This window comes from Cyrtonyx montezumae, unplaced genomic scaffold, assembly GCF_038088225.1.
Source record: "Cyrtonyx montezumae isolate F1298 unplaced genomic scaffold, pur_monq_1.0 scaffold_19, whole genome shotgun sequence".
Classification (NCBI taxonomy): Eukaryota; Metazoa; Chordata; class Aves; order Galliformes; family Odontophoridae; genus Cyrtonyx; species Cyrtonyx montezumae.
The window spans coordinates 4,381,184-4,407,938 of NW_027071925.1; the positions used below are offsets into that span (position 1 = coordinate 4,381,184).

General features: G+C 57.3%; 2 protein-coding genes across 6 annotated transcripts in view; one reads left to right on the forward strand and one right to left on the reverse strand.

Annotated features, from left to right (window-relative positions):
• PGS1 (phosphatidylglycerophosphate synthase 1) overlaps positions 1-537 on the forward strand; it is a 15,967-nt gene extending 15,430 nt beyond the window's left edge. For all 4 annotated transcript variants that reach the window (XM_065735303.1, XM_065735305.1, XM_065735304.1 and 1 more), the window contains exon 10: positions 451-537. The gene's annotated coding sequence lies outside the window, so the exon portion shown is untranslated. The remainder of the gene's footprint in view (positions 1-450) is intronic.
• On the reverse strand, positions 301-26,699 carry DNAH17 (dynein axonemal heavy chain 17). Of its 2 annotated transcripts, none has more exons than XM_065735300.1 (80): positions 26,358-26,699; positions 25,708-25,901; positions 25,272-25,464; positions 25,102-25,201; positions 24,930-25,015; positions 24,676-24,801; positions 24,409-24,564; positions 24,253-24,339; positions 24,011-24,178; positions 23,707-23,823; positions 23,339-23,595; positions 23,056-23,251; positions 22,817-22,963; positions 22,546-22,654; positions 22,260-22,363; positions 22,032-22,172; positions 21,758-21,901; positions 21,437-21,619; positions 21,124-21,366; positions 20,874-21,043; positions 20,582-20,804; positions 20,395-20,511; positions 20,223-20,309; positions 19,940-20,092; positions 19,605-19,853; positions 19,411-19,533; positions 18,953-19,300; positions 18,784-18,875; positions 18,472-18,598; positions 18,155-18,307; positions 17,940-18,065; positions 17,748-17,855; positions 17,498-17,629; positions 17,104-17,264; positions 16,872-17,028; positions 16,502-16,606; positions 16,246-16,403; positions 15,900-16,038; positions 15,246-15,473; positions 15,032-15,169; positions 14,805-14,937; positions 14,375-14,502; positions 14,110-14,258; positions 13,705-13,987; positions 13,453-13,626; positions 12,806-13,013; positions 12,564-12,729; positions 12,341-12,443; positions 12,039-12,186; positions 11,824-11,915; positions 11,502-11,663; positions 11,205-11,369; positions 10,908-11,099; positions 10,565-10,831; positions 10,039-10,200; positions 9,724-9,957; positions 9,403-9,567; positions 9,210-9,305; positions 8,910-9,127; positions 8,582-8,789; positions 8,236-8,351; positions 7,858-8,050; positions 7,533-7,768; positions 7,332-7,454; positions 6,753-6,957; positions 6,483-6,647; positions 6,271-6,411; positions 5,982-6,152; positions 5,703-5,825; positions 5,347-5,540; positions 5,122-5,270; positions 4,866-4,993; positions 4,520-4,747; positions 4,082-4,273; positions 3,818-3,997; positions 3,320-3,502; positions 2,381-2,563; positions 2,060-2,203; positions 1,388-1,613; positions 301-632 (listed from the first exon to the last, which is right to left on the reverse strand). In XM_065735300.1, exons 1-80 carry the CDS (start codon positions 26,697-26,699, stop codon positions 385-387), a joined length of 13,368 nt encoding a protein of 4,455 aa, XP_065591372.1. In that variant the 3' UTR covers positions 301-384. The 2 variants fall into 2 exon arrangements, with proteins under 2 accessions (XP_065591372.1, XP_065591374.1); XM_065735302.1 differs by having other exon boundaries at positions 24,253-24,330; positions 24,403-24,564.
• Positions 26,700-26,755: the final 56 nt, after the last annotated feature.

A 26,755-nucleotide genomic window follows, 5' to 3' on the forward strand; every position in this document is an offset into this window, starting at 1 on the left:
TTCTTCTGCCTGGTTTAAACAAACAAATCAGTGCTTCCATGCAGGAATATGCACTGCGTGTGGCTTGATGAACTTCTGCTTGCAATTAGCACTGAGTGATCAAATGCATCCCTGTGAAAAGGAGGAGAGCTGTGAGAAGGAAAGAAGCCTAGATGGCTGCATGCCATTGCTCTGTTGGGCTCTCTTCAGTAGCCTGGCTTTAACCAGTGCTTTATCAGAAACCACTCACTGAAAGCCAGTATCCATCATGAGAAACTCCATGGACTGCAAGAGTAGTCCCCACACAACAGCAGTTCCAGCACTGTTTTTATTAATACTTTGCTAAAAGTTGTGGTGCAGCCAGACTTCTGTGAGTTTCATAAGGGATTTCTGGCAAGCAGAAGTTTAGGTCTGCAACAGCAGAGCGACAGAAGCAAGGATCCACTTGGCAGCTTTTTCTTTTGTCTTTAGGTTAAAGGTCCAGACGTAGGTGGGACCTCGCATCCGTGTCTTATAGACAGGACATTCGTAGACGTTCTTGGTGTCCATGCGGTCCACGGGGATGGCTCTGATGAAGATGATGGGCATCATGGGTGTCAGCTCCTTCAGCCGAGCATCTGCGATAGCCCCGGAAGGGATGTCCCATCGAGCACCTGCACGATTACAGAGTACCAGCTGCCCAAGGGCATCCTCACTTAGCAGTGGCTGTTTTTTAACTGCTAATGGGTGGGAAGGGGTTGTTCTAGCAGCACAGTTGGAGGGGGTAAAGTCTGAAGGTTGGGCAGCCATGGTGTAGTAGTCATTAGGGCTGACGTGCTAGCGTCTCACTGTGACTCATGAATGCATTTTGCCTTGCTGTGTGTGGGATGTCTGAATCAGTTGTGACCCCGCTCATCCCTTCAGTGCCCGTTTACATGGTGAAGGTAAAACGTGGCTGTGATGGGAGCTACACTAAGCTGTCTTACTTGCCCTGTGCCCTTGTTTTTGCTGGCCCTGTTGGTGCTCTGCTGACATTACCATCTAATTCCCTCTCATTTATTTTAGCAGTAATTATTTTACGTTCTCAGTTTCCTGACCTGTCATATTCACACATTAAACAGAAGCGTAATGCAATTTATTCACTAGAACCATGCAGCTTAAAGCTCAGGTTCTCAAGAGGCAGTCTGCCTTTAGTTTCTGGTTTGTGAAATTCTGCTCTTAAGCCAGGCTGCTGCTGCCCTCAGCTGGTGTGTGTCTGGCACTGGCGTGGGATAAAAGCTTTGCAAAAGCTGCCCTGAAATTTAGTTAGGTAGTGAGCATTAACACCTGCTGTGTGTGCAGGGAGTTGACTCCTAGGATTAGGATTAGGATAGTCTGACCTAGGATTTCTCTGTGCCTGAAACATCTCCTGCAAGATGTAATCTTTTACCTTCCATGAATAACCCATGTACGTAGCAGCCTTCTCTGGGTGGAGCCGTCATATCCTCACGGTTTTTCTTGGTCACTTCCACTGCAAGGCACATCTTGTCCAGTGGCCATTCATTTTTTCTAGCCATGGACTGCATGATAGCAGTGAGGAAAGACTGGGGATTGAAGAACCCTGACAGCCACACTGTCACAGGCAGCGTAAAGTCCATTGTCCAGACTTCTAGTTCCTGGAAAAGAAAACAGCAAAGTGCTGGAGAGCAAAGCGTGGCCTTTGGACAGTGGAGCACTGCTTTGACGTCACAGAGATGTGCTGGGCAGGCTGGGCTGGCATGGTCAGTGGTGAATAAACACCAGATTGCACTGCAGCAATGCAGCTCCAACTGAGCATTTGGACTGTAGTAACTACTGCTGTTGTTTCTTCTTTACATACGTGGTTTTATAAAATATATATTTTTTTCTGAGATGTATAAAGTTATGTTAGGGCATCTCTTGTTCTTTTGAAACGTGGGGCATATGCTAATGGTGAACACTTAACCTTGGGATAACGGTTCAGGTAATTGAAGCAGTTTAAAAGTAACACTGAAGAATAAAACAGTGAACTCCCAGTGATTCCTGGGCTCCTGTGCTACCTTCTTGCTCCACAAGCTTTAGTGTTCAGAAGAAATCTGCTCACCCTAATCCGAAGGAGCAGGTCTGCATACCACGCTCCCAAGTTGAGAAGAGAGGGGTAGGCATAACGTGTCCAGGATTCAGGCACGTTGTCATAGAAGAGAGCAGTGGCCAGCTCTTCCATGTCTGCTGAAATCGTTAGTTCTCCCTTTAACAAAGAGAAAAATGGGGGCAGTTGGAGGGGGAGGAAGCAAGGCTGACGGCAGCTATTGCTTTTCAAACCCCGCACAAAGCACAGGGCTGCTTTGAAAGCATCAGCAATGGTAACAAAGTGGTGCTTTGAAACAAGCAAGAGCTATTTGCAGGTCGTGGCTCCCAGCCATACCTTGAGCCCCAGGTCTAATTCTTTCAAAGAGCGCCTGATCTCATTGGTCAGGATGTTCATTCTTTCACATTCCTGGAAGGCAACCAGCACGTAGGGTGTCTTATCCACAGCCCTGGCCATGAGCTCTGCCATGTTGAAGGGCTCCGGCAGCTTATCCATGATCTCATCGAGGACTAACTTCACCTGGAAAATGCAGACCATAAAACTGCTATTATTTAAGGAAAAACACAGAGTTAACGGTTAATGAAGGCAGCAAGGTCTCTTGTTTTTTTTCTTTCTCTGCTTTTGTGCTTTCCTGTGCTGCTTTGTTACTCATGCCCCGCTCTTTTACTATCTGCTCCTGGTTGTTAATAGCCAGGAAGCTGAGACTGAAATTCAAGTATAAAGGGCAAGGAGGCAGGAGGAAAGCTTTTATTTATGTGTGGAAATAACTAGGCGTGCCGTATCTACAGAGGACAGCATGTAACCTGTGTTGTGCCATGCTCCTCTCTACCTGGCTCTGAACACTGCTGCCTTTGGTGACCTCAGTGTGTGCACTGAGCAAAGACAAATGGATTGGGGAGCATTTCTCCCCTTTGGGTTTCTCAGTGTCATTGGAGGAGTGCAGCTGATGGTGCTCAGCCTGCCTGCTCTGGGACTGATGCGGGACCAGGGGAGGGGGAAAGGAGCTTACAGGACACCATGGTCTCTGCTGTGGCTCTGAGCTCTGCTTCCTCAGCAGCTGTAGGGGTTGAAGCTCCTGCTGCTGTCCAGTAACAAGCTCCCCTTCCTGCTTGGTACTGGCACTGGGTGTGAGGCCCCAGTGCAAACACACTCCAGTAGAGGTGTGTGCTCTTCCCCAGCCTGCTGCTGTGCTGGCTGTGACCCCGAGCTGCGTCCCCTGCTCAGCCCTGCCCCCCCTCCAGCCACCCCCACTCAAGCAGCAGCAGCTTCACTTGCCTTTTCCTCACGGGAGGTACCTGAGCCACCTCCAGCATCTGATTCCTTGGGCTGCATTTCTAAAACGGTCCGAAAAAGCCTCTCTGAGGTGACGGTGAGGAAGCCGATCTCGGCGTTGGGATGGAGGCCGTACAGGTAGGGGCTCTCTGGTGGCAAGTTGTCGTTGATGTACTTGTGGTAGCCCTGGGCAGAGGATGAGCAATTATATACACATCAGTGCAAATTTAGCTTCAACCTTGAAAAATTCATCCTCACTGTACTTACAGTGATTTCCACTTGTCTTGCCTAAATCTTTTCCTTACCACCACAGGAACTGTTTTTTCCAGTGATGCTGCATCTTTCCACTGGATGGAAAATGCACAGCTTTTGTTTGTGCTGTGCTTCAGCTTGGGTTGCGTGAGGGAACTCCAAAAAACGTGTGCTAATCCAGAACAGCGGTTTTCCCCAGCAGACTGTAATGCTAAGTATCGCCTCCTGTGCTCAGAGAGCTCTTCCTACCTTGTAGTCGAGGTTGGGTGGGATCAGGAAGCCCGGGGCCAGGTGCAGCTCCCCATCCAGCATCTCTACATCGATGTACTCGCTCAGGTAGGTGCGGCACAGCCGCCGGTCCCAATCGTCTGTGATGTGCCCTCCGTACATGATTTCACCAAAGAGGTACCGGAGGTCGTCCCATGGCACCTACCCCGAGATGCTGCTGTCAGCAGGCTGCAGTCCCTGCAGGGCTGCTCTGCTGTGCGCTACGGCCGTGCTGGAGCTCCTTACCTTGGGGTTGGCCTCCAGGTAATTGTAGAGGACGTTAACGGAGATGGTCAGGTCGCCGTTGTTGAAGGGGTAGGAGCGGTTCCAGCCCTGAGCACCAAACTTGCGCCGCTCCGCCACCACGGCGTGGAAGTAGCAGAGTGCAAACAGGACGCACTTGAACTCCATCTCTTTGCTGCACATCTCCAGCGTGTCCTGCAGGGGAACAGAAGGTGAGGGGAGAACAGAGGCTGCCATCCCCTCTGATCGTGGCTGATGGTAAAGGAGAATGGAGGAGCGTATGCTTAATATAAAAAAGCAAACCCACGTATAATTCCATCTTTAAAAAGCTTTCTGGCTGGTTAACTATTGCACTTACAGTCTTAATGAACAAATCAGGATCTAAGTGTGCTGTGACTCCTCTACGTGAGGCTGCTCACTGGGACAGAGCAGCACAGGTACCTGTGAGAAGAGGTCGAGGGCTCTGTGCAGGTTGGCATGCATGCCGGTGGGCGGCTCGTTGGTGATCTTGATGGCGTTTTCCAGCAGCCCCTGGGGGATGATGTGTGCCTCGGGGCTGGGTGCTGGCTCGGCACTCATGAACACACGGTAGTCAGGGTGGCTGCCTGTGCTGTGCTGCTCCACGTGCTTCTCCAGCGTGCCCAGCCAGCGGGCCACCAGGTGGATGTTCTGCAACACAAACCCTGCATGTGCTGTGTGCTCTGAAATTCGGTTTCCCTCTGGACCTCTGCACATGGCAGTGCTGCCGCCGTGGGGTGAGGGCTGTGCTATCTGGGGCTGTGCCCACCTGCAGGATGACCCAGTGCCCCTGTGCTGCTGCCACCTCCAGTGCCTGCTCCGCCACCACCTCCTGGCCCTGCCCCAGTGAGATGTTGTGGATCTTCCCGTTGTTGATGGTGAAGTTCAGCTTCTTGCCTGGAAGGGGAGGAGTTGGCTCTCTGTGTTCGTGCTGATGGGAGCACAGAGCAGCTCCTGCCATGCAGCACTTTAAGGAGGAACGACCCACTGCCTTTGTGATGCAGTGCAGCTGGGACCCGACTTACCCAGTGCTTCCACGTCCTTCAGAGGATCAACTCCAGGCGAGAGAATGAAAAACACGGGCGTGGAGGGGCTGCTCTCCTCGTACGACTTGGAGAACTCCACACTCCTGCCCTCCACAAACTTGCTGCCCATCTTCTCTTCCACAAAGTTCCTGCAGGAAAGCAGCACCCCGCCATGAGCCGGGGGCAGGCACAGGCTGCAGGCGGCTGTTGGAGGGGTGTGGGCACCTGACGGCGTAGGTCATCCTGTCGGGCCGCATGCAGCGCAGCATGCACAGCTTCTGCAGTGCCGTTTTGTTCTTCCAGTCCTGGGGGAACACCTCCTTCTCGGGCGCTTCGGACTCAACGAACTTCTTCCATCGCTTGGCAGAGCCCTCGATGTCACTGTCCAGGTTCTTGAACTCGTCCATCTCTGAGAGGACCTGCAGTCATAGGTCCTTGCTGGGTGCTGCCCTCCCATCTCCGGGTGTGTGTGTGTGGTTAACACAGTGCTCCTGGTTCTGTGATCCCTCCCCAGCTGCTGCAGCTCGACCCCAGCCCACTGCTGTGCCACACTTGGGACCGCACCATGAGCCAGGACCCACCTTGATGCCACCCCAGCCCTGGGGCTGCAGGAAGTCAACGGGGGACGTGACACCGGTCTTGAAAGGGAAGCGCAAGAGGAAGTCCAGCTCTGCTGGATTCACTTCTTTCTTGATGGACAGCACCTGGTGAGCCGAGAGCACAGGCTGGTTGCTACTGCACAGGAGCCCCCTACTTGCAGCCCCTACTCTCCATCGGCAGCAAGGGAGTAGGAGAACGTGCCTAAAATAACAAATTCACATCCAGTACCATCAGAAGCCAAACACATTTGCCTGCATTACCTGGAAGGCAACCTGGGCCAGGAAAATGAGTTTGTCCTTCTCAAAGAGGCCACGGGCAGTGTACATGAAGACCGAGTAGGTGATCTCGTCTGTCAGGTTGATCACCCGCTGCCCCACGTCCTCAGCCGGAGCTGTTCGTTGGATGGCTTTCTCAAAGACCACGTTGAATGCCTACCAGAGCAGGGCTGGGCTCAGTGCTGTGCTTCCGAGCACTTTGTTAGAGGTGTTAATGATGAAACACCCAGACCCTGCTCCACAGGACCCGACCGCCGCCTCGCCTGACGCTCACCTTGAGGGAGAACTGGTAGATGGGGTTGATTTTGTTGAGGTCGCTGAGGATGAAGTACAGCAGGGATGCTCGTTCTGCCGCTGGCCGGTAGTTCTCCCTGGCCACGTTTATTTCCACCTCTGTGACTTTGGATTCCTTCACCTTGATGGACATGAGCACAGCGTTACGGCCGTGCCCCGCAGCAGTGCCCGGTGCCCGCGCTGCCTGGTTACCTTCTCCTCGATCTCCATGGCCGTGCGCTTCGTCGTCTCCAGGTTCTCCACCAGTGCTGTGTCCCCCAAGAAGTTCCCCGAGGCAGCGGAGAGCCGTGCGAGCAGGGAGTCCTCCAGCTCCTTCAGGTGGATCTTGAACTCGTTCTGGCTTTTTGTGAGATTGGCCTGCAACAAGGCATGCACGGCATGAGCCATCGCTGCTGCCATCACTGGGGGCTCACACCACGCAGAGCAGCCCCCGCCGTGCCAGCAGATCTCATGGGCTCACACCTTCAGCGTCTCCAGGTCGGGGCGCTCCTTGGCTACCACAGCAGCCAGCAGCTGGTCCTCCAACCCCTCACGTGTCACCAGGAAGTTGATCATTGTGCACTGTGCCTGCATCTCGGGCTTGTAGTGCGGGTTGAAGTACTTGGTGTGCAGGATCAGGCGGAACTGTGGGTGGTACTCCACTTCTTTATCTCCTATCTTTATGTATCTGTTCGGGTAATTACATTCATTTCTGTGCATTTGGCAGTAACTTGTGCCAGCGAGAAGCCCGATGGGGATAGGGAAGTGGCTCGGAGGGGTCAGGGGCTCAGCACAAGCCCCATGGCTGAGCACACGCCTGCATCTGCTAGGAGCAAACCTCCCCATTTATCTGGCTTTATCCTGCAGGTGCACTGGAGAGCACACTTCTCAAACCTCAAAAAAAGCACCCATCACCCCCCCCACCCCCCCACTGGAAATGCCATGGGAAAAGTTAAATCTGTAGGATATGGCCAAAGCTCTTGTGTGAAAGGGGACGGGCCAGGCCCCAGCTGCTGCTGTGCAAAGAGGCATTGAAGGGCAGCAGTGGGTCTGTGAGCACACCTGCCCTTCTTGATGGTGTTCCTGCCCAGCAAGTGGTCCAGCACTGGCTCCACCGTCTCGCCGATATCCTCAATCAGCAGCGTGTGTCCTTCAGAAACTGCCTGCTCAATGGTGTCCAGGTAACTGTGGATAGACAGGAGGGGGCTCGTAGGGAGCTCAGGCAAACAACAGCCCGGGTACCCCCATCCCACCCCGTCCCACCTCCTCTGGCCCAGCCGGATGGCCTTCAGCTGCTCCCCATATTTGTTCCTGATCCACTTGATGCCCTGCAGCTGGGCGTCCACCACCAGCGGCCACCGCTGCGTGTTGCAGAGGATGGTGGCGTTCTCAGTGGAGGTGCGGTCGCTGGGCAGCCCCTGGTTGCTCCACGTGGCCACGTCAGCAGCGTCGGTGAGGAGGCTGAGGGGGTCCAGCCCCGGCGTGGTGGGAATGGGCACCTGAATGAGGGGGGACATCGGGGGCTCAGCCCAGAGCAGCACCAAGCCCTTGGCGTTGGGACAGAGCTGGGGGACCCAAAGCCGCACACCTTCAGCCCCTGCAGGTAGGGGATCCAGTGGTTCTCCATCAGCTCGGCCCGGTACTTCTTGGTGAAGTAGCCAACGTAGGACACGAAGGCAGTGATGAGCAGCACATCCCCGCACAGCGTCTTTTCCTGCTCCCTGAATGCCTCCACTGACTCAGCCCAGCGCATGTTTTCGGACGCCAGTCCCCCGATCAGCCTGCAGGCATTGAGCACAGCGTGGGGGCACGGCCAGGATCACCCCTAACGTGGCCCTCAGCACCACCCCTCCGCAGCTTCTGGCCCCACTCATGAGTGGGGATCTTTAGCCAAGGGGAGCGAGGGCCCTGGTTCTGCGGGGACCCAGCGTGGGGGGAGGCAGTGCAGAGCCCGTCTGCGTGGTACCTGTTGGCTAACGTGATGATTCTGTTGGTTGCATCAGCCTCCTGCTGGCATTTGATTTTTTCGGACGTCGCTTTCTCAAACCGTGCGGTCAGAGTTGCCAGATTGGTGTTCAGGACCTTCAAAAGACAACGTGCCTGCTGCCAGCTCAGCCCATGGGCAGCGAGCTGGGTGCAGGAGAGAGCTCGGCACTGACTGAGGACACACAGCTGCAGCCAGGCTGGGGCTGCACAGGTGATAACCATCTCATTCACCACTGGCTTCTCATCAATCCACCACTGGGGGACACCAGCCAAGGCACACAGCCACAGTCCTGCAGCTGCCAGACCTGGGGGGAGCACACACTTACAGCAATTTTCTTCTTAATGCGGCTCAGTTTGTCTTGTGCCTCCGCCAGCTCCGCGTTGGCCTCCTCCAGCGCACGCCGCTTGGGCTCCACCTCGCAGTACACATTGTAGAAGCGGACGATGTTCAGGCACCAGGAGCACAGCCCCGCTGCAGCTGTCGACTTGGACATGATGAACTCTGGGTCAAAAGTGGGGTCCGACTGGTAGCGCCTGCGGGGGGGACACGGCCCTGCACCTCCTGCTCATGGGCACCGTGCTCGGTGCTCGGCAGCCAGTGCCTGGGACCCATGGGTGGCACCGTATCATGGGGGAAGGAGCCCCGCACTCAACTGGAACTCCTTGAGGCACGCCTCGGGGATGTGCTCCTTGTCAAACTTCTTCAAGGCGTCGAGGAAAGCGTCCACTTTCCCCATCATGATCTTGGCCGCCTTCCAGCTCCTGTCCTTCGGGATCTTGCCGTGCGGCGCCGTCAGGATCATCACGGCCGCCGTGACGTTCACCACCGCTTGGGGTGGGGACCCGAAGGACTTCAGCTCCGTCAGGTTGTTCTGGGGAAGGAGCACGGGGCGCTGATCAGTGCTGGGCACAGGGTACCCGGGGGCCTGCAGCCGCAGCGCTGTGCTCTCGCACCTTGTTGAGCGTGTTGAGGGCTTCCTGTGCAGCGACGAGCGCGGGCTCAGCCTTGGCCAGGTCGGTCTCGCAGGCTCGCTGCTTCTCAGCCACGTTCTGGGGAGGTGAGGGGGCACGGTGGGATGAGAGGATGCACCAGTGCTGGGTATGGAGCAGTCAGTGCCGCCCACGGGTGCTGCCCAGGGCCGCGTACCTTGTTGATGGCCTGGACTTTCAGCTCCTCCTCGTCAGCAATGGCTTTCTCCTTGCTGACCTTCTCTGTTTCAGTGCCCACCACGTGGATCAGTTTATCTGCGTCCTCGTTCTTCTGCTTCAGCTCTTCCTCCTGGACTGCCAGTGTGGCTTTCAGGTCATCCACCTGCACGGGGGGAATGGGAGAGGTTGGGCAGCGTCAAACCCTGATGGGACCAGAGAGCCCAGGAGGCCCATTGCCCAAACTGAGAGCTCTGCTTGGGGCTAAGCCCTGCTCCTGTGCCCACCATCCCTCTTCAGGAAGGAGGTGGACCATGCCCACCTGTGAGGCCGTGCTCTGCAGCTTTGCCAAGCCATTCTCCAGCCTCTCGATCTTGGCTGTAAGCTCACTCCTTTTCTTAGAGAGCAGGGTTTGGTAGAGCTTGATCTGCTCCAGGAAGGTCTTTGGTGTGGTGTAGTTGTAGCGTCGCTCTATGGCCAGGTACGTCTGGGACATCTCCTTCACGCTTATGTGGACGTAGGACATGAACTGGCTGATGGAGCCCTTGACCTCAGGCTGTAGCAGAGCAGCACAGTGAGCTCCGTAATGCTGTGAGGGGTGAAGCCAAGCACCAGCTGTGCACCCAGCAGCACTCACCTCTATGTCCCCCGTCTCCTCCAGGAACCTGCTGCTGACGGACACCAGGGCATCCTCTGGCCACTCGTGGAACCAGTCGATGGCCGTGCAGTTGACAATGGCGGGGAACCTCCTTGCCCGCACACGCAGAGTGGAGCCCACAGGGGAGAAGCACAGGATCACCTGGAATGGGTGGCACTGGTGAGAGGGGTGGCTGACATCTCCTCCCACCCACTGAAGTCCCATTCTTATGCCCACAGATGGTTGGCAGCTCTGCTTGGTGGGGGCATCCCAACCCCTGCTCCCTTTGGCCACGGCCATGGGGCTGCTTGCACACAGCCCTCTGCTCAAAAGGGAAACCCGTGGGTGTCTGCAGCTGCGTCTCTGGGCCTCAGGGCATGCAGTGCTGGGGATGCTTTGAACACACCTTCATTCACACTCATTACAGCATAATGAAACCGCAGCAGTCTGCATCGTGTTTGCAAACAGACTTTGAATTCAAGACATCAGAAGCCCTCACAAACACTGCTCCTGGGTGTGCACCCACCTTCAACTGACGCCTGACTTTCTCTATAAATAATTTCCAGCAGTTATCCCTTGTGTCCTCCAATCCCAGGAACTTCACTTGTGGCTTCATGGCACTGATAATGTTTTCCAGTTCTTCATCCTGGAAAAGCCCTGGCACCTCCCCAGATGCCAAGAAGTCATTGATCAGGACCAAGAATGATTCCTCTGCCACCTGGGAGTCCGTCATCAGGAACACGGTGGGGATGTTCTTCACGGCTGCCTTGATGTACTGTGAGGCGAGGTCCAGCTGGGGAAGCGAGGAGCATCAGTGCACTGCTGAACTGCTCTGGGGCTGGGGGGATGCCAGGGGGACCCACTCTCACCTTCAGGTCTGGGATGCCGTATCCCTTCCTCAGTGTCATCTGAAACACTTCTAGAGAGCTGATGTAAGCGGCGAGCCGGGAAAGGCTCTGCTTCCCACTGCCCCCCACCCCCACCAGCAGCGCGTTGCCTTGGGGGGACTCCAGGATCCGATTGATTCTGCAAATGTGAGACACTGCGTCCTCAAAGAGCACCTATGGAAAAGGTGAGACAGGGATTAACATCCCGAATCATGGTGCCAAAAGCAGTGAATGCCCCAAATCACACAGTGCCACGGCCGTGCTGCGGCGGGAGCTCACCAGGTTCATCGCCACATTGACCTCATTGTAGCTGTCCAAGGCCTCCACCAGCAGCTTGCTGAGCGATGGCCAGCTTGGCACCGGCAGGTACCTGGGCTCCCTGATGCCCTGGGCAAAGTGGCAGTAGATGTTGGGCTTGGCGAGCACTGACTCATCGCCGAGGTCCTGGAAGAGGAGTGGGAGTGGTGGGCACGTGGGAGGAACCCTGTCCCGGTGCACCGCTCCTGGCAGGGCTATGCTCAGCATCACTGTGACCCCCCTGGCTGTGTCATGCCCTCCTTTCCCAGCACAGCTTACAGCAAAGAATTTCTTGCAGGTGTCGGTTAGCATTTTCTCAAAGCTTTTCTGATCCTTGTCATCAATGAGCTTGTCCCCGTAGACCCGCTCAGCTTCGTGCAGCCACAGCCGCACCAGGTCCGTGGGGCTCTGCAGGCACTCGGCGGTGGAGAACAGCAGTCCCTGCAAACACGGGGACCCTCAGCTCACAGGGTCCATTTGCTGCTGCTCCTCAGAGCTGACTTAAAGAGCAGCTTTGGGCACTGTGAGAGGGACACAGCATCCTGCCAGTGTGTGCAATAAAGGAAGGAATCAGTGCACTTTAACAGGAGCAACCTGCTACCTGGAATACATTGGAGAGGTCCCGGAGGTTGAAGAGGTAGTGGAACTTGATGGCAGTGGGCAGGAAGGTGGTGGTGACACGCTGGTGCAGGGCTGTGGGCAGGACATGGGGTGAGCAGGCATCAGAGTCCCGGGGCTGTGGGCTGCTGAGCCTCACCTGGCACTGCCCTCCCCACTCCTGGCACTGCCCTCCCCACAGCCGGTATAGGAACTCACCCAGCGCGGCCGCCACCAGCTCTGCCTGCAGGTTCTGCACAGACAGCGGCACATTCTGCAGGGCCAGGTGCTGAGTCAGGATGGCACTGTAGATGGTCAGCAGTGCGTCCTTGCCGGGGAAGCTCATGGCGAAGACGCAGAAGTGTCGCTGCAGCGAGAAGCACAGACTCAGGGGCAGCAGTGCCCTGCGGGGCCGATGGAGCTAGACAGCACTGCGGAGCTCCCCCGCTCCATCTGCGCTCTGGTCCCAAGTTGGGACACAGCCCCCACCCCAGGAGAGCAGCACTGTGAGCCCTGTGTACCTGCAGCCTGGGGTCAATGGTGAAGGACCCCGCAGTTGGGTTCATGCAGGCCACGTACTGGCAGTTGTGGATGTCCTTCAGGGTCAGTTTGTTCCTGTCGTACCTACACAGAGAGCAGCACAGTGATGTTTTCTTCAGGTGGGTTCCCCCAGCCCCACAGCACTGCCCTGTGCCCACATCTGAGCATCACTGAGTGTTGTGTGTGCCAGCAGCAGCCACCTACCAGTGCCCATGGTCCATGTGCTGCCTGATGAGTGTGTGCGGAGCCACAGTGCCATACTTGTCCACCTCGGGCATGTTCAAGTCATCAATGAAGTAAACAAGCCTCTTAGTGCCCAGTGGGCCATAGGTCCTGCCCGACTTCTTCTCCAGAGGCTTCTCCAGGATGGCTGAAAAGCAAGGAGAGCATGGGCCATGGGGAAGCACAACTGAGCCCCCGAAGGGACCACCGTGTCCAGCCCTTACCTTGGAGCATGGCAGAGGTGGTGTAGAAGTTAAAAGGCACGGACTGCACCATGTACTCCTCCGTGCTGAGTGCTTTGAGCTTGTCCCACATCAGCACGGTCTTCCCCGTCCCTGCATTCCCCACCAGCATCAGCGGCCGCTGCTTCTCCATCAGCAGGTCCATGAAGTAGCGGATGCGGACAGTCTCGGTGGTGTGCACCATGGAGGCCTGGAGAAGGCACACGGTTGGGATGTGCCACAGTGCAGTGTGCCCACACCCACCCGGCACTTCTGGCACTACTGCTGCTCTGAGCGAAGGCACCGCCTCACTGCACCAATCCTGGCCCTCTCTACAGCAAAAGGTCTCAGTACTCAGCTACCCTAAGGGCTTTCTGACCAATAATTGGAGCCATCAGGCTCACGTTATCAAAGCAACACAACACCACTCCTGAGACTTGCACCACGTCTCGTCCAGCCAACGCGTGGCTCAGCCCAGCCCCGGTGCTTCCTGTTCCATCATGTCTTTGATGCAACCCTCCCTCACTGCAGCATTTCAAAAGATGCATGCAAATGGTGTATTAAAGCACTTTTCATGTTCAGGCAAGGGGAAAAACAGCTAACTAACAAACTAACACAGCACGGCGAAGCAGACAGCTGGTGGGAAATACCTGCAAAGGAACTTCGGGGTCGAGCTTGAATGTTGGCACTTTATCAGTCCAGGGCATGAATTTCTTCGTCTCCGGATCGATGTAATAGTCAAAAATTGTCCCCTGAGCAGGAAACTTGATGGCTTTGAACTCGTTCACCCACCAGTTGCTGAACTCCACACGGTAATCCATGAGCTGGAGGGAAGCAAAAGAGAAAACCTCAGAACATGGCCAACACAGTTGTTCGATGCTCCTGTAGTGCTGCAGCCCAACCTGGTCCTGGAACATGGCCCCACCGAAGGCCCAGGTGCAGGCAAACACAAAGTAGAGCTCATAGAGCTCACGGGGAGAGTCCGGCGGCACGGTTTGCGGCGTCAGGAGGCACTCCAGCAGGTACAGGATCATCTGTATCATCGTGATCTCAGGGATGGGGGTGATCTTCTTGAACCCAGTCTTGAGCTTCTCCAGGCACACGGGCATGTACTTGTCAAACAGGATCAACAGATTGGACTTCTCGGACGGCACAGCTCTCTTCTCGATCCAGCTGGTCACCACACTGTAGAGGGATGGATGAGGAGGGCTGCAGGTGAGCGGGGCTGCAGGGGCTGCCCAGCTCATCCCCATCCCCACCCCCATCCCCATCCCCATCCCCATCCCCATCCCCATCCCTGTGCTCACGGGTTCCAGCCCAGGTCTGTGGGGTTGATGTAGAGAATCCCTGCCCTGGACACGGTGGCCGGCGTGGCGGTGCGCAGATGGCTGATCTCGAAGAGCAGCCTCATGGTGGGGTTGAGGGGGATGCGCTCATTGCTGGCCAAGGTGAGAACCTGGGGGAGGCAGTCTGTCGTGAGGGGGCAGCTGTGATTTCAGGGAGCAGGCTGAAACAGAGAGGTTTACCACCCTCAGTTCACAAGCCTAGCTCCTTGGGTGTGATGGCACCGACCTTATTGTCATCCATGACTGTGTTCAGGGACTCAATCCACATGGGGTCAATATCGCCATCGAGGATGATCCACTTGGGCCCCTTATGTGTGATGTTGGCCAGGTCACGCATAGTTGAAGAAAACAGGCCTGTCCATATAAAGACGTGTGAGCTTTTCCTGCCCATCTCTTCTCACTCAGGGCAGGTTTGTTGAGGCATGTGCTGGGTTGGTGCTTCCCCTGCACACACCCGTGCTCCCTCCTCTCCCCATCAACCCAGCAAAAAGCCCCAGGGCAAGGTCTTCCCATCGCTGTCACCACACCATGGGCAGAATGTTATCAAGGATGCATCTCACAGTGGCATTTCCCTGTGCGTCAGCCCCTCACCGAGGGCTTGGATGAGTGCGGTCCCACCCAGTGTAAGCTCCTTTCATGGAGCTTTGGCCTCTCACCATCCTTCCACTCTCGTGTAGCTGGATGGATAATCCCAAAGAGCTCATCGCAGGTCACAGCCTTCGGGTCGAGGTCCACAGTGACCGGCTTCCGCTTCATGTTGTGGTATGTCTTGTTGAGCGACTTCAGCACCTGTGGGATGGCACTGCTGCAGTGGTGGGGGCAGCTCCTGTGGGTCCCACAGCCTTCTGGCTCCCACCCCCCCCTAGGTGTGCTCGGCCACTACCTGGGACTTGCCACAGCCGGCGTTACCGATGACGAAGACGGAGTGCCGCACCTGCAGCAGCTCCTCCAGCTGCACCACCTTCAGCACAAAGCTCTCCTCCGCCTGCAGCTTCAGCTCCAGCACTGACTGTGTGATGACCTGGGGGAGAGGAGGTGCTGATCCCCCCACCCCCCTTAGCCTCCCCTTGGCCCTCACCCCCAGCACGCTGTGTCACCTTCTCAAAGGTCAAATCCCTCTTCCTGGGGACATCCAGAGCAGGGAATAGGTCCCTGATCAGCCCCATGAACACAGGCAGGTCATCCGTCATGATCTTTGGGATGTTGAAGTCCCTTAAGGCTCTCATGAGGACCTGGTCCTCAGCACGGCTGGGATCCCCTCTCTTCAAGGAGCCTGCTACCACCAGCACAGACTTGATAGCCCGCAGACCCCAGTCGTAGTGGTCCTGCCAAGTGGGTAACAAACATCATTTTGATGAGAGAGCTCCTTGAAACAAAACCACAGAGGGATATCCTCTCCTCCCCCCACACTCAGCTGTCCCTGCCATGCCCCACAGAGCTGTCCCGGGACCCAGGAATGGAGGGCAGTCTGCCGTGCTTCCTGGGAAGCACATTTCTGTTGGCTTCTAAATCACTTCTGCTAAGATGTGTAACATCTGCACGCTCTCATCTCGGCCAGCTGTATTCTATTGTATTTTGGAACTTCTTGATTTCTTCCAGAAGGCAGAAATACGCCGTGTGAGTTTTGAAGTGAGATTTGTCCAGACACAGAGCCGGGCTTTGCAAGCCAGCACATCGCCAGCTGAGGGATCTCAAACTGTCAGGGTTGGAATTCAGGTTAACTCTTTCCCTTAAAGAACCATGGACATTACCTGTTTGGATAGCAGCTCCTTGCAGAGTCTGTATAAAGTGATGAATTTCCTCGCTAGAAGCTTAGCATCAATAAAGCCTTCTGCAACAAGCATGATTTCACAGATGAGCTCAAAGTCCGGGACCACCATGGCACAGGGCCTGGGGAAGCAGAGCAGGTTAGCAGGGTGCACACACAGCCACGAGCCATCAAGTCTTGCACCCCGGTTTTTGATTCAGATCACGCACTGCTGCTGTTAGAAACAGGCAGTAACCCCGTGCAGCTCCCACTGCACAGCCAGGTGCTCTGAGCACCCTCCTGCAGCCGAGCACTCCCAGGTTAATGGTGACCTATCTGCCTGCTGGTACCTGAACAGAGCCTTTAAGTTTTCGGGCAGTTCTGTCCGTCCTGCGTAGCCAGGGTTCATTGTGATGAACAGCCCGACCGACGGCACCAGCGATATCATCTCTCCGAGAAAATTGAATGTTTTCTTTTTGGCACGAATTGCGTCCTGAACACACTTCACCTGGGCAGGGAGCAGAGGCATCAGCGCTGCAGTGCTCGTGGGGCTGCTCTCAGCCCCCTGCCACCATTCATCTCCAAGAGACAGGGAAAGGCACCAACCTGCACCGCAATCACCGACAGCACCTCCACCGCGATCCGATTGAACTCATCGAAGCAGCCCCAGGCCCCGGTCTGAGCGAGCCCCTTGTAGATGTTGCCACAGGACTGGAGAGCAAAGGGAAAAGGCTTCAGAGGCACCGAGCACCCTGAGCATCAGCTGCAGAGCACGCTGTCGGGAGCTGCTCCTTTGGGAAGCGCTGTGCAGCAACGCAGCTGTGCTCAGCTCCTGGCAGCTGCTGCCTGGCCCCATAGCTCTTATGGGTCTGGGAGTGCAGACCGAGGTCTCAGCCCCATTTCAGGGCACAGCTTTGGGCACTGCAGCATGGGCAGCAGCGCACCCGAGAGCTCTCCCTGAGCCCCACTCCCCTACCTTATAATCCATCTGCTCAGAGCAGTTGAAGACGTAGACCATCATGCCCACCGCCCGGCCCAGGTCCTTGGTGGTCTCCGTTTTCCCGGTGCCTGCAGGGCCGGCGGGGGCCCCCCCCATGAAGAGATGCAGGGACTGTGTCAGGGTGATGTAGCACCTGGAGGGCAGCAGGGGGAGAGGCTGAGCGTGATGGCACGGAGCTGAGCGCGGGGCGCGTGGAGCCGATCCCTACCGGTCTGTCAGCGGGGTGATGACGAGCCGTGGTGTGTTGCCCAGGTACTCGTAGGAGTACTGCAGCTGCGCGTCGCAGATGTTGGCATAGCAGTGCCTCTGGATCTCGTCCCAGCGGTGCCGCAGCTGTGACTGCCACGCGAACGCCTGCGCGCTGTCCACCTGCGGGGCAGCCATCACCGCCTGCTCCCACCCGCACCACTGGGGGTCTGCTCCTTGGGCTGCTCCAACCCAGAACCAGCTCCCCTCTCCCCCTACAAAGACTCCATCCCCCTGCAGTGCTCCGAGTGCCTCTGCTTCCCTTCTGACCTCCCCATGCACTTTGAAGACTTCAGAAAGCACTCCTGCTCTGAGGTGCTGAGAAAGCAGTGAGAATGCAATCTGTTGACTTCTACCTCTGTGAGGATCATTTTGGCCACGACGTCTCTGGCGTGCACGTCGATGGTGCAGATTGTCATGATCTTCATCCTGTCCCCCGCAGACAAGTTTCCAATGAGCAGTGAAATCAGCGCGTTCAGCTGAGCGATCTGAGGAAGGAAAGAAGTGAGAAAGAGAAAAATCATAACTCGCTTTCCTGTCCATCTGCACGGCCTCATCCCACTGGCAGCAGCAGGGACTGCAGGACAGGGCCTGCGGGAAACAAACCTGCTTCTTGTTATATTCCTTAATTGCATTTTCATAGCCCTCCTCCAGCCTTGCAAGGGCAATGCCGACTTCTGTGGTCCACCAGATCTGGGTGCAAGTCAGAGCAACCTGCAAGCGATTCAGCAGACAAAACACCCATCAGTGGCTCAGGAGCCAGCCCCTCAGCCCCGTCTGGCCCCACGGCAGCCCCACCTGTGCCGGGTAGTCGAACACCCACTGCTCCCGTGGCTTGTCCTCATAGCTGGCCACGGCCTCGGGGATCAGGCACCGCAGCGTGGAGCGCATGCTGTCCAGCACACGGTTCAGCCACACCTCCACCTGTGTGTGCAGCACAGTAAGCGTTTCCCAGCCCCACTTGGTTCTGATGCATGCAGGTTGGGCTGCAGTTGGCCACAGTCCCCGCTGACCTGCCCAGACAGATCGCACTCTGCATTCAGCGGCACAAACTCGTCCTCTTTGCTGAACATCCCCAGAGCCACCTTCAGAGGCGTTTTATCCGGACTCATCTTGAACTTCAGCTTAGCAAGACTGTCAAACAGCTTCGAGAGGTGGCGGGACACCTGCGGGCAGCGGGGACAGGAGCCCCGGGGGGGTCAGAGGGCGTTTTGCAGCTCGGGATGCTGCATCCCTGAGCCTCAGTGAGTCAGGGATGCTGTTCCATTTCACTGCAATACACTGGGACGTGGGAGAGGCGATGTGCCTCTGGGCTCTGCTCAGCCCATACCTCAGCTGGATCGTTCCCGTTAGACAGAATGTCAAGAAGGTCTGCGGAGGAAACGAAGTAGAATCTGGGGAAGGCCAACCGCTTCGTCTCCAGGTACTCGGCCAAAGCCTTCTCACAGACTGCCAGCCTGGATGGAAGAGGGGAGGAAAAAAAAATAGCTAAAAAAAAATGTATTCACTTCTACCATTTGCAAAATAATTAACATCATTAAGATAATGCTTTGGCTGCTAGGGAAAGCAAACTCCTCCTTTGGCCTCAGAACAGACTGTGGGGGTTTCTCCACAATGCTTCATCAGGATGAGCCAAACCCACCTCTTCTGCAATGCCTCCAGTTTGCTGTAGAGACCGGGTTTGTTGGTAGCTTCAATGACATTGGGGGTTTTTACTGCATCAGCCATTAGTTCCTGCAAGACAAGAAGGATCTGGATGTACCTGAAGCAGCAGTGAGCTCTGGGGCCCAAGGGGGATCAGGGATTCTCACTTTGAAGTCCTCATCGATGGAATCAAACTGCTTGGAGTCCTCTGGCAGCTGTCTGCGGATGTCCTCGGAGCCGATGAAGATGCTCTCCAGGTGACACCATGTCCTCTGCACCTCGAACCAGATGCTGATCACGGAGTCGGCGGTCGACAGCTTCTGCTGCCAGCCCGACACCTCCTGGAGGAGGAAGGCGAGGTACTTGGAGGTCATCAGGTTCTGCAGCTGCACTTGGTTGTCCTCCAGCGTCTCAATGAGCACTTCGTCAGACTTGAGGAGCATGACACCCGTCCTGGCGTGGGGCTCATGCTCAAACTGCATCGTAGCCCAGGTACTGTCCAGGGCACTCAGAACCTTCAGGGTGAGAAACAACCATGAGCTGCAGCGGCTGCGTGCTGCCGTGGGCTGCAGTGTTGGAGCACAGGGGATCTCAGCAAGGCAGGCACAAACCAAGCAGGGATTACCTTCTCCATCCCCGACTCCTTCACAGCTTTGTCCACAATGCCACGAACCTCATCCTCAAACTCATGCAGGTTCAGCTGCAGCAGATCTGCCAGGGTTGTGTCCTCGGACATGGTGAAGTTCACCTGTGGCAGAACCAGTGTTGTTGGGCACAGCCCCCCCGGTGCAGCCCCCCCACCCCTGGCTCGGGCTGCACCTTGGTCGCCTGCATGAGCTCGTGCCAGTGCCGCTCCCTGATGGCCGGGTTCTGCAGCTCGTTCACCACGCGCAGGGACGTTATCATGTTCTTCATGGTGCTGTCCAGCCCTGTGAATACATCCCAGCTTCTCATCTCCTTATCCAGGCCCCAAATGTCTTTAGCATATTTCTTGCAGTCCACATCCATCTGCTCAACGTTGATATCCTTCCACCTGGTGGTTTTCCAGTCACTGATGCTCGTGTTGACCTGCAGTCGGGAGCACGCTTTCAGAGGACACAGCCCAGTGCACGGAGCAGAATGGCAGTGCTATTCTCGCAGAGCACAGCACATACCAGCACGATCATATCCCAGATCTCCTTCAGCAGACACGCTTCCTTGCGGCACGCCTTGAGCTGCCTGTACTCCGGGACAGCCACTTCAAACAGCCTAGCTGACTTGGACAGCGCGGCCATGTCGCTCTCCATGGCAGCAATGCTCTTGTGTTGCTGCAGGAGAGAAGGAAAAGGGTTCAGCTGGAGCCTGCATGTCCTGCCCAGGGAACAGAGCTGTCCTGTGGCTCTCCTATCTGGAACTGCTGAGCAGCGCAGCACGGCCAAGCATCGCCCTCCTCCCTACCTTGTTGAGGGATCTGTAGGGCTCTGGGTCAGTGTAGGAGAAAGGGGCTTTCTCCCGGAACTTCTCCCTGAAGGCGTGCTGCCGGACCTGCAGGATGCAGAGGGTCAGTGCTCGGGGGACACTAGGGTACTCCAAGGCCACCAGTTTGTCCCTGCTCCCCCCAGTGCTGCACCTCGAACTGCTGGCATTTCCTGCGGATGATGTTGACCTCGTTTGCGTGCAGAGGTGCCACATTCTGCTTCACGTGGAACGAGAGCTTCTTGGTGTCTTCCCACTGCTCGGGCAGTTCCTGCAGCATACCCCGCATCACAGCCTGCCCCGTGAGCCCACACCTCACCCCAACACCCTGAACCACTCACCTGGAGCTGCTGGTGCACCTTCTCGGGCATCTCCTCCCCATACGTGCTGAGCAGAGTGATGGTCTCCTGCAGGGGCTCAAACATGCTGTCGGTGGCCGCCTGCCGGTTCTTCACCTGCAGCAGGCGCCCGATCACCTCCACCAGCCCTTCGTAGTCTCCCTCTTGCACCGGTTTGCTCAAGCCAGCAGTGGCTTCCTTGATGAAGGCCTCCAGCTCCTGCAGGCTGGGTGCAGGCTGGGGTTCAGAGAGGCTCAGGGTGCTGTCCCCCCCCGGCAGTGCTGTCCCCCATTACCTGCTGATGACGCGGTTGGAGAGGTGCTGCCGCAGTGCCCGGCTCCGGCTTTGTGCAGCATCCAGCAGCATCTGCTTGAAGGGGCGGCAGTTGCTCTGCAGACACCCCTTGAACACCACAGTGTTGGCAAATCCCGACACCTCCTGGTACAGTGCCTCGCACGCATCAATCTGCAGGATTGATCAGAGTCAGTCCCAGCCTGCAGCTGGCAGTTCCTGGGCACCGCATGTCCCCCACGTCACCCCCATACCTCATTCTGGAAGAGCTGCAGTGATGGAGATCCCCTGAGTGAGGATCCCTTGGGCTCTTCATGGCTGGGGGTGCTCTGGAAGGTGAGGAAACGCTGCAGGAACTCCTCAGGGCTCTCCAGCCACAGCTCTGCATACTGCTCGACGCTGGCACAGTGCTCCAAGCCTTCAGCCATGGCATTAGCTGCCAGTGATATCACCTCCTCCTGCATCCTGCTGAGCTCCACGTCCTCCTCCAGCTCAGCCTGCGGGGATGACACAGCTCTGGACACCATCTGGGGCCACAGGGCTGTGTTCAGCCCCCTGGGAACCCACCTTGTAGCTCAGCTTCCCCTGCAGCAGCCGAGGCATGCATGCTGCGCAGTCGTAGATGTTGGCCAGCAGATCCTGTAGCAGCTTCAGGAAGCTGTTCTCATCCATCACATCCAGCGAGGGCCGGAACCCCACCATACCATCACACAGCTCCATGCAGACCTCGAACAGCGGGGCCAAGTGTGCCTGGAGGAGAGTGGCACCCGAGTGTCCCCATGGACCCCACGGTGGGCACGGAACAGCCGCACCACTGACCAGAACGCACGGAGGAACAGTGCGTGGGGTGAATGTGGGCACGGAGCAGCAGAGCAAACCTGGACCTACATTGGGGTCCATGTTGGTGAGCAGCAGCTCCAAGGATTTGTGAACAAGCGTGGAGAGCCCATCCAACACTATCGTGTCGATGTGTTTTACGTAGTCCAGCCACATCTGCGATGACGGATCGGCCTTAAACAGCTCTGCGTTCTCCTGCAGGTCCAAGGGAACCAACTGAGTAGCTGTCAGTCAGTGCACAGTGAGCTCCCCGGCTCACAGCGCTTTGCAGACGGGTGCCCTCTGCTCTGCTGGTTCTGCTGGCAGCACCCCGGGCTGTGCACACCTGCACCATGGCCTCGATCTTCCTGCTCGCCTCCTGGATGGCCGCGTAGCGCCGGGGCACACTGCTTGCCCGCTCGTCCAGGTCCAGCAGTGCCGTGTCCTTGTTGTCCTTCCTCTCAAACAGGGGAGAGGCTGAGCACTCCTGCATAGCATAGAGTGCCATAGGATCAATCCCTGCAGCATGCACAGCAGGGACAGCGCGGGTACAGCAAGCAGCAAGCGCACCCACCTCCATGAGCTGGCTGACATTTTCCATGTTTAGCTTTGCTTTCTGCATTCTGGTGTTTAAGTCATACAAGATCTCTCTCATCTCCTGAATGTATTCCGTCACACCTGGGAGGAAAATGCAGGTGACAGAGCCCAGGTAGATCTGAATTAGGGCGAGCGGGGCAGGGGTGTGCTGGAAGTGGGGAGTGCTGGAAGCGGGGGAGTGGCATTTGGGGCACGGAGATGGGGGAAGGTCTCCCCAGGGTACACAGCTCTGGTCTGCAGAGCCCTGCCTGTGTCACTCATACCTTCGTGGTGCCAGCACAGGGTCTGCTCTGCAGTGCTCAGGCGGCTGTCGATGGCCTCCAGTTCTGCTGCCACCAGTGGGAGCTCCACGGGCAGTGCTGTCAGCTTCACCTGTGGGAGGGATGGCCTCGTGGTCACCGGGGTATTGGGGGACCACAGGCTCTTGGACCCATCCATAGGAGCCCCCACTTCCCTATGAGCTCCCCAGAACCCGCCTGGCACTCAGCAGGGCAGCGTTCATGGCACGGACCAGCACCAACACCAACCACTTGCCTTGTTGTACCAGCCTGTCATGAGGTCCAGGTCATCCACAAACTTCTGTAAGGTCTCATTCTGTGCAAAGAGGCTCTTGGCACTGCTTGGGATGTCCTCCCACTTCTGGAAGCACAAGTACTTCACCTCCCGCAGGACAGCGCTGAGCTGCAACAATAGACCGCAGCGGGGACAGAGCTTGTTAGAAAAAAGCAAAATGTTGGGCAGTATGTGAGTCAGGCCAGCACTGCCAGCATCACCTTCCTGCTGAAGTTCACACTGATGAGGGAGGAGTGTGGGTCCCTGTGGATCAGGGGCTGCTCCAGGTGGAAGAAGCAGTCCTCGTCAGCCCCGCTGGTCCACGCTGTGTACACCTGCTTGCAGTAACCCTGCAGAAGCTCCATCATTTCTTCATACTTCCTGGACACCAGCATGGCGTCAGGGCTGCTCATCACGCTGTCAGAGGCACAGCAGAGACAACTGTCATAGCTGGGACACATCCTGCCCCACGTCCCCAAGGTGCTGGGGCTGAGCCTCACGTACGGGTGGTTGATGGCAAAGAGCTCTTGGTGCGTCCCCTGCAGCCTCTGCTGCAGCTCCAGTGCCCACTGCAGCTGCCCAGCCACCGGCGGCATGTTGGCATGCACAGAGATGGCAGCACCAGCACGTGTCTGTGCATCAAACAGCCCCTTCACATTGTCCAGCTCAGCACTGAACACTGCCAGCAGCTCCGAGCAGTGCGGGGACACGGCGGTGCGGAGCAGCGGGCGTTCCAGCAGCGAGAAGAACATGTGCACCAGCTGCAGGGTGAGGAATGAGCTCACCCTGTGCTCGTGGCACTGCTATGGCTCTGAGTGCCAGCAGCACCCAGCACCCACCTCCCTCTGCCCCCACCCGTGGGCACCACGCACCTTCACGGCCGCCTCCAGGCTGTTGCAGTCGCAAAATCTCTGGCACAGGATGGTGGCCATCCGCCTGTCCAGGTCCTGGATCTTGCTCTGGAACTCTTTAAAATCCTGGTTCAGTTGCTGCCAATGACAAGGCGGTGCTCAGAGGAGGCTCAGAGCCAGCAGCTCCAGGAGAGTTCACTCAGCCCCAGAGCCCGGCATTGTCCCAGCACACAGCTGGCCGTGGTGATGATTTTACATGCAGCCTTCCGGCAAGAGGCAATTTTCACTCCTCAAATACAAACCTTCCATCCCAGCACCCACTCACCTCATCCTCAGGATCCAAGGGATCGTATTTGCAATCAGCAAAATCCTTGGTGAGCTCAGAGGCCTCCTCGTAGATCTGCAGCACCTGGTGCCCCAGGATGGTGCCCCTCAACCCGCCCAGCTCTGCCTTCTCCAGCTTCAGGAGCTCCATGGCCGTCTCATACAGCTCCTGTTGAGCAGAAGCAGCGCTGCATTTCACATCCCTGTGCCCCCACCTCTGTGCCTGCAGAGCTGCGTTCCCACCTCGATCATCTTCAGCCGGTGCAGGAAGGCATCCATCCTCCTGAAGACGAGGGAGCGAGGGAAGTCCCAGAGCTGTGGCTCCTTCTCCTGGGGAAGGAAGGGGCTGTGAGCACAGTGGGGTGGGGACAGGTGAACCCACACCATCCCCACACGTGCCGTGAACAAGGAAGGCAGCAGGTCAGAGCAGCAGTACTTGTAGGACTGGTAGAGCTTCTCGATGGTGGAAATGCTCAGCTTGACGCTCTCCAAGGTCTCGCTGAGTTCTCCTTGCAGCCCCTTCATCACGTCCTCGGGGCTCAGGAAGTTTCGGGTCTGGGATGAACAAAAGCTGCTGTGGGCATGGGGAGCCCTGGGAGCAGCTGATGGTTCCCCACAGCCCACCACACCTGGCACGGGGCTCTGCCTACCCCTGACCCTCCATACCATCTGAATGAGAAGGTTGCAGATCTCCTGCAGGATGACGATGATGCGGGACGGTGTGCGGTAGTACTCAGAGTGCACCCAGGTGAGGCAGATGTTGTACAGCATTCTGTCCATGTAGGCCTGCAGCTGTGGGAGCAGAGCCCCATCAGTACGGAGATGCAGGCACACAGCTGTGCTGTGCCAGGGGTGGGCACCAGAGATACCTATGGGGTGAAGCCAGGCACAGCATGGCTGTTCCTCTGCCTGTAACTCACCTGGGAGTACTCCGCCTGCTCCATCTCCTCCAGCAGCACCTGCAGTGGCTGCAGGTAGAGGCTGATGTTGCTGGCCTCCTGCAAGGCTGGCACAGGTGAGAAATGGTGTGGGCATCCTGGATGCCTCATGCAGGGACAAATATTGGGGTCAGAACATTACTCAGAGCCTCACCTGCGTTGACATTGCGGAACATGGCACGCAGTGCTGGCCAGTAGCAGCTGTCCACCTTCTCCAGGACCTCAGCCAGGGCCGTCACCCGCGGTGAGAGCAGCTGGGGGGGGGGGGAGCACAGGTGGGCTCGGGCAGGGGACACAGCCTGGCCACCCCTGGCACGGCCATACCTGCTCACTGATGCACTGCAGGTGGAAGGTCCTGGTGCGCCAGAATTCAAACTCTGCCCTGGGCAGAGGGTGCAGCCCCTCCAGCAGTGGCTGTGCTGAATCCTTGCTCAGGATTTCCCCGATCTGGTGGGACCACTCGATGACGATGGTCTCGATGGAGTGCAGCGTGGAACTGCCCGCCGTCTCCACCAGGCTGGAGGGCAGCTGGGTTACAGCCCTGAATCACCCCAGGAACCCCAGACATGCTGGGGAGCCCCACAGGCACCCCAAACCCTGCTGACCCCAGGGCCCCGCTGCCAGATTCCTCCATGTGAGCGGAGTGCAGGTCAGCATGGGCAGCACAGGGTAGGCTCAAAGTCAGGGATGTGCAGGAAGGAGCCACCATCCCTGCTCCCACTGCTGCCCACAGCAGCCCCCAGTCCTCCCCAGCACCCACCTCTCCAGCACTGTGTGGGTCCCACCGTGGCCATCCAGGTGCTCAGGCAGTGGCAGCAGTGGTTTCCCATCCATCTTACCACTCATCACAAACATGTTGTTCCTCAGCCTGCGGGCACGGCACGTGATGTCCTCTGCCAACACGCTGGGACAGCTCGCCAGGTGCTCCTCTCTCAGCAGCAGGGAGCACACGACCTGTTATGGGATGTGTGTTGGAGGGCACAGCGGTTCACCCCATCCCTCTGAGTGCTGCTCAGTGTGGGCACAGCCCCACGTGGGCTCTGAGGGGTTCCTCTCATCCTGGCTCTACCCTGCATAGAGCTTTGGGTTCGTGTGGTTTGTGGCAATGAGAACGTGGAGTGGGGGTCGGAGCACTAACAAAGAAGAATCCCGCAGCTCCCGGGGTCTGAGCCATTGCCTCCCAGTGCCCCCTGAGCAGCGACGTTCAGAGGAAGCTCAGCAGAAATCCCCTCCGACGTTTCCCAGGAATGGGGAAATCACAGTTTTTAAACAACACAGAAACCCAAGAGAACCCCCTGCTCACGCCCGGCACCAACTCCGTGTCCTGGTGGGGAGCCCCGGGGCGAGCACAGGGATTTTCCCATTAATGCCCCCCCCCATTCCAGCTGCGGGGATCCCGGGGCCACCCACCTCCTCCACCACAGTGATCAGCTGCTCCACTGGCGAGGGGCTGATGTCCCCCACCAGCAGCGCTGCCCTGCAGTTCTCCCGCGTGATGTTCTCCTTCTTCCTCTTCACGAAGTAGGTGCCCTTGGCCCCGAGGGTGGGGGGGAAGCAGCCGGACGCCCGGAGCTGCCCGGCGGGGCCCGGTGCCAGCACCAGCTGCAGCACGTCCGGCTGCCTGAAGAACTCATCCAGCACGGCCCTGGCCTCCTCGCTGCCCTCGAACTTTCTCCACCCGTCCGCCCGGAGCTGCAGCAGTTGCATGACGAAGCTCTCCAGGAAACTGCATCGCTCGTCCGGCGCTGACATCCCAGCGGCACCGGGGTCCCAAAACCTGCAGGGTGCACAGCCCCGCTCACAACCCC